The sequence below is a fragment of the Micropterus dolomieu genome, linkage group LG15 (genome assembly GCF_021292245.1).
Source record: "Micropterus dolomieu isolate WLL.071019.BEF.003 ecotype Adirondacks linkage group LG15, ASM2129224v1, whole genome shotgun sequence".
Lineage (NCBI taxonomy): Eukaryota > Metazoa > Chordata > Actinopteri > Centrarchiformes > Centrarchidae > Micropterus > Micropterus dolomieu.
The window spans coordinates 14,950,795-14,957,337 of NC_060164.1; the positions used below are offsets into that span (position 1 = coordinate 14,950,795).

At 43.6% G+C, this 6,543-nt stretch overlaps 1 protein-coding gene across 2 annotated transcripts in view; it reads left to right on the forward strand.

Annotated features, from left to right (window-relative positions):
• Positions 1-4,268: 4,268 nt before the first annotated feature.
• Positions 4,269-6,543, forward strand: part of LOC123983932 (serine/threonine-protein kinase MARK1-like) — a 33,164-nt gene continuing 30,889 nt past the window's right edge. The window contains exon 1 of one of the 2 annotated variants that reach the window (XM_046070379.1): positions 4,269-4,610. In XM_046070379.1, the coding sequence (XP_045926335.1) occupies positions 4,560-4,610 (51 nt within the window). In that variant the 5' untranslated portion in view covers positions 4,269-4,559. The remainder of the gene's footprint in view (positions 4,611-6,543) is intronic. The other variant, XM_046070381.1, reaches the window with a different exon arrangement.

Sequence of the window (6,543 nt, forward strand, 5' to 3'; positions counted from 1 at the left end):
TCAAATTGTACTTGATTGGCAACGTCTCTCAGTCGCCTGTTAGTTTTGTTGCACCTTTTAGGGCGGGGCAGCTTACACCTTCATCACTGTTAATTGTTTAGTGAACTCACAATCATTCCCAGTATAGCTCTGTCCAACTTCAACCTGAGCAGAGGTGTAATCAGCCAGGATAAAAAGACACTTGAATATAACAAGGTAGTAAGTAAGTAAGTACAAGGTAGTTTATTTATCATTATATAAAACAAGGTTGTGAAATTGTTACTGACTACTGGAGTGACGGAGGTTGGGTCTCCTGGGTGGGCTCGGATTGGTCCAAATACTAGGTGAAGCTGGGAATAGTTCAAGGGAAATAATCCTAAAAGGAATGTCAGTACTAGAGGGGGGCTACCACACACACGCTACCCCCTGCTTCATACCCAGATGCAGTTCACCATTAAAGGATAGGCTCACAATTGTTGAAGTCTGTCTTAAAACAATAGTCAGGTGTCCATATAAACACTGAAATAGGTTTTGCTTGCGGTAATCATTCCTCCTGTTCATACTGGCCATTAACAGATCCATTCCTAATGTGCTTTCAATGTAAGAGATGGGGAACAAAATCCGCAGTCTTTGTTCTGAGTAAAAATGTATTCAAAAGTTTATCTAAAGCCAAAATGAGGCTTCAGCAATGTAAATGTAAGTATTTTTAGTATAAACAATCCAACAAAACGTATGTAATGTAAAGACACAGTTTTGCAACTAAATCTTTCATTCTCACTTACACCCATTGCTCTCAGTTCACTTCCATCTCTCTACCCTGCTAGCTCATATCTGCCCTGGACTGTCAAGCCTTTTCATATTTTCCACTTCCCTCCCAATGCAACATTGGAGAAGTTGAGATACATGATGTGTGTGTACTATATGTAGCGTGTGTCCGCACATGCATGTGTGACAGCGATGAAGGCAAGTGAGGGGAGGCCAAGGGTGGGCACGGGCTCTTGACATGCCAGTCAGTAATACTTTACCTCAGGTTGAGGTGTGCTCACCGGGAGGGTGTGTTACTGCTGGAAAGCTCTGTAATGAACAGAAGGCTGGCTCTCTGCCTGATCAAATTCCACCACAGCCTCATATCTATCTTGCCTTCCAAAAATGTTCAGCATACCAGTGGGTTTTATTGACTTGTCAGAGCAGACAGTGGAGTGCATGCTCTGCCTTGTAAGGTGTGCATTTAACAGGTTTCTTAAGCAGGAATGTCCGCTCGTGACTTTTTATTTGCGATATCTTTTTGTGTTTTTAGCTAAAATTGATTGAGTGGCGATTAGAACTACAACATGTGCTAGGACAGTGGTAATTCAGAATATAGACTGTGACTCTATTTATTCAAACTGGCCTTGATCATGTTGGCACATGTCCTTTTAAAATGAACTAGACCAGGAGTCAACTGTGAGCCAGCCCCAGGTTCCAGTATTAGCATTGCATTTAAGTCACACACCATCAGAATATCATTAAACAAAATTTATGGCTGTTTTGGAGGTATTTCTAGAATCCTTAAAGACAGTTCAAACTGAAGATGAAAAAATATTCTGTCTGCTGCACTATAAAAAAGATGTTAAACCCATTTTGCAAGCTGCAAATTATTATTAATTACTACATTTTAAATGTTTCCTAATCTAAAAACAAAATGTCAGAATGACATAAATCTTTGCTTAAAGGTTGTAGAAATCCTTGTGTGGCTCCCGAGGAAGTCTGATAAATTGCCTCAAGTGATCTCAGTTGGGGCTGAAGACAAAATTTGAACAATGAAAGACATCTCAATGTGTGAAAAGAAGTGAGCTTACCAGAACTTGAAAATACCATCAAGACAGCGTTAAGGGTTAAACAGCCCTCTGGGTTTTTCAAACCTCACTGGGATAGTTTTTCTTTCCAGAGAAATAGATGCTTAAGCCTGTACTTGAATGTAATGGTGATACATGAGGGCACAAACTGGGGATAAATGTGAACATTCAAAACTCTACAGAACATCTTCCTTCCTGAGGAGGCTGTTCGTGGTATTTCCCACACTTCTGCAGGATGTGCGCAAACATTGTTACTGACTGGAAAGCGTGGCTTGACTTTCACTGGTGAAACTGAGTCAGGCAAAAGAGCTATGGTAAAGTGCCAATGCTGACAGATGCTACTCCGCTATCTGTCTCATAATGAGCTTGGCCTCTCCCCCCCTTCTCTCCGTCTTTCTACTCTTTCCTCTAACCCTCTGTCCTGCAAATACAGTTAACTGCATGACCATCCGCAATGAATGGCAGTTAACAGCTGCCTATTTTTTGATGGTTGCCTGTGAGAGCATGTAATTGCATTTGGCCCTGGGTGTACATGCACTCATTAAGCCAGTGTCAGTGCCCATTACATTCCACAGAAGTGCAGCTCAGGTACAGAATGCCAATCACAGGCATGAACTCTGTGCTCTGAAAATACTTCAGCACTATGCACAAGAGTACTGAAGGCCTCAGTTCAAAACATAACCACAAACTGAGTCGCACTGATTGTTTTTTTAGGGTAAATTTACCTTTCTAAATGATCAGTCATTCCGATGAGCATAAACAAAAATAGAATTGATCTAGTATCTATTCTAAAATAGATACTAGCAAAATACAGCCAAATATCTCACTATTAGTAGTAAGAGGATGTGTCTCGCTGGAATAATTTAGCTGGTCCCAGTTGTTAGGGCTCAGAGAGGATAAGATCTGCTATGTTGGGAACTGATCCATGCTGGGATCAGATGCAGAATTCCAAAAATGCCCATCTACATGCCAAGATTCAGTGGTGGATGCCTTTTCTATTGTGGAACCATCTTATCTCCTTGCATATTGTTCTGGTATTTCTCACTAAAAACATTATGAAGACAAAACCTTTTCTGTGAAACTTGTCTGAGCACTCTAACCCGACTCTGCTGATCAGAAGGAAGGTGTTGGTCTCTGTGAACCAATGTTTGTAGGCTAGTTGGTGAAAAATAAACCAGATTCCTCAAAACCACAAAAACAGACCTAATGTTCTCAGCGGCTTTCAGGTCCTATATCCATCAGTTATTGTGATATGTTATGTCACGCTGTGTCCATTGTTATGGTTGGGGCCTCTCTGCTGTGTGTGACAAACCATCAGTCATGTAACACCCGGGGAAGGTGCGCTGTCTGCCTGAATTCCACAATAATGCTGCAGAGATAAAGAAGACCTGACATCTCATACAAAAGATTCAGTTATCGACATTACATTACATTAACTCCTGTTGCACCGCTTGCTCCTCATTACAATACGACATGTCAGCGCATTCATGACTTATGAGACAGAGGATAAAAGCTGAAGGTAATTCAGACAAAAAGATGACCGTTGGCATCATTTGTTTGGGCGCTACATATCAAACACTGCAGATGTGCAAATACAAAACGCTGCTTGTGCTGCCTGACACCTAGTGGACAAACTGCGCATGCACAAAGGCATGCACACGTCATAGCCACACCCAGGGAAAAGCCAGGTAATGATTTCATGGATGAGAAAAAAAAGATCTGTCTCTTTGCCGCAGACAGTTGCTCATACTTTGTTCCTTGCTCACTCAGAAAAAACAAACATTTGTTATATTATCAGTCAGAACAATGAGGGGTGTAATGCTGTAGATGTCCAACAGATGGCAGAGTCTATCCAATTTACAGCGTGACACAGGCATTACCCTTGAACTAGGCCTCTCTTTGGACAGTGTTTACCATATTGTCAAAAACTACATGAAGTAGTGTGAATCACTGAGCTTTTAAACCATATTTTCACCTATACGGTTAAACTAAGGAGTTGACACATCCCAAAAAATAACAAAAAAGGGAATTTAATTTATTTTATACCAGCCTAAATTGAGTCCTTTATTATACTACAAAACCAGCTTAATGTGTCCTTAGTATACTATATCCAGTCAATTAGGGCATCGACAAGTATTAATATGGACTAACTACAGGGCTGTGTACACGCCCTGTAGTTAGATCTGGTCTAAATCTGAGGGGGCAATGTTCCAACTGTGTGCTTAACTGTTTTCTGGTGACTTGAATAATGAGCTATAAAGAGGAGACAAAGGGAATGTGTGTGTGTGTGTGTGTGTGTGTGTGTGTGTGTGTGTGTGTGTGTGTGTGTGTGTGTGTGTGTGTGTGAGAGTGTGAGAGAGAGAGAGAGAGAGAGAGAGAGAGAGAGAGAGAGAGAGAGAGAGATCCCTCCATCCTTCCTGGTGGGAGGTTTGAGATGCGCTGCGCAGACCCGTCCGCTACCGACGCATCTTCCTGGCCTGCCCCCCTCGCTCTCCCTCTCCGTCTGCCTTTCCTCCTTTTCTGTCTGCCACTAGCCTACCTGAAGGGAAGTGCACAAAGCCAATAAGAAAATCTGGCGTGTCGGCCCGGCCCCGTGTGCGCCATGCTGCGGTAAAAAAGGGCCGCTGTTTGCGGTGTTTACAGGGGATGTAGAGAGGGACAGAGGCACCGCTCTCCCCGACGGACCACGCCGTGTCTGCTCTGCCCAGCCCGCTGCACCGCTGAGCGGCCTGCGAAGCACACAAGATGTCGACCAGAACGCCATTGCCCACGGTGAACGAGCGTGACACCGAGAATGTAAGTGCTGTTATCCAAGGACACCGGTGTGATACCGGGCGTGGGAACGGAATAAAAATGACCGGGGATATGGCTTTTTTTGCGGACTGGTCGGTGCAGGTTTATGGCAGCGCTTTTTGGGGCTCGAGTGTTGCAGAGCCACTCGACCAATGAGAACTCCGGCTTTTTTTCTTCTTCTTTCCCCCCCTCTGCCGGGAATAAAAGCACGGGGCCTAGAATAACCTAGAATAAAGGTGCAGTTTGGTTGTGTCTGCCATAGCTTCTGTGTACAACAAGGTTAGCCTAGACAACGCACTGCGTCAGTATACTGGCTTTAATGACACACGCGAAGCTTGAACGTTAATGTTGAGAATGAAAACGTTGCCTGTGTGAGAAAATGGTGTTGCTCTCCTCGTGCAACTGGGGGTATTTTCTAGTCTACAACGTCAATATTTAGGGAGGGTGGGGGAGGATGTTGCCCTACTTTTCAATGGCAACGCTTGGTAGCATCGCAATGTGACATCCATCACCTATTGGGCCCTGTTGTAATTGCACACTCAGTGCAGAGGAGGAGAAGAAGGGCGCGTGTTAATATTCACCATTCTGCTGCCACGGCACTGATGAGCTATGGCAGCATGGCTAAGACATGTACGTATCAATGGGCTAAAGAAATTATTTAAACCTCGTTGATTGTGTGAAGGAATGTTTATGAACGACCACCCCCTCACTGCGCGCATACAGCCACGCGCACACAGAGCACAGCATAATAATAAAACCACTTTTTGAGTGCAGTCCAAATGAGGACTGCTGTATGTATGCTGACAGGCTCTGACATATCTAGGTTCGTCTACTTTTTTTCCTCCCTGGAAACAAGATGAGGCACACACTGAAGCCTCCTTGTTATTATATTACATTACAAGGATAAACAGTGAAACTTGTTGGAAGCAGTCTTTTAAAAGGTTTTTCCCAGATAGAAAAAATAGGGCTTTTATTTTGGTTCCACGTTTCAGACTGGGTTTAACTGGATTATTCATCTTTAGGTCATTCTAATTGGAAAATGTGTGAATTGAAAAGTTATAGAACTCAGCAGACCCCACTCAGTGTCAGCTCTCATCATTCTCTGTCAGTGTTCAGTGATGTATGGGCTTAGGGGAGTGCTAATGTAACTGTCTAACAATCTGCTACTACTGTAGGTCTCACAGACATAGACTACTAGGTGGCTACTAAAGCACTGCCTCAGTAGCACTGGTAGTAGCCAGCCAGCCTAGCCTGCCTCTCTGTTCGACTCCATCAGGCAGCCCCAGGGCCCACTAGCAGCTGAACGGTGTTGCATAACAGCTTATTACTCAGAGAGACAAATGGCTTTTAGTGCAGCAAAATAGAAGATGTTCTGTCCTGATCTTATTTGAGTGTGTGTTTGACCAGGTGTGTGTGTTATTTTTATTTATTTTATTTTGTTTTATGTCTGGCCTCCCTTAAGACATGGCGTCAGTGATTAGGAGTTAATGGATGGGCAAGTGAAATGAACTTTATGTATTAATCAAGCACTGGCTCCCCAAATCACCTGCCTGTCCAGATGCTCCCTCGATTTGTTCACAGAATTTGGACCAAGGCCAAGTGTGTGGTGTGCACACACATGGCTGGCTGGAGGATGAAGTGGCCATATGACAGATCTGATCTAAAGTTAATCGACTTAAGGTGGACATTTACAAGTTGCAAATATAAGAAAGACAGTGCAAGATGCACAGATTGCTCTGTCATGGTGATTTACACAAGGGGTTTGGTGCATTAGAAACAAGGATGCTGACTTTGACTGGCATCAAATCAACATTTCTCCTTGCCTTACACACACACACACACACACACACACACACACACACACACACACACACACACACTCACAGGAACAGTCAGAGAGTCTGTTCTGCTCCAACACTTATTCCTCCAGTGGATC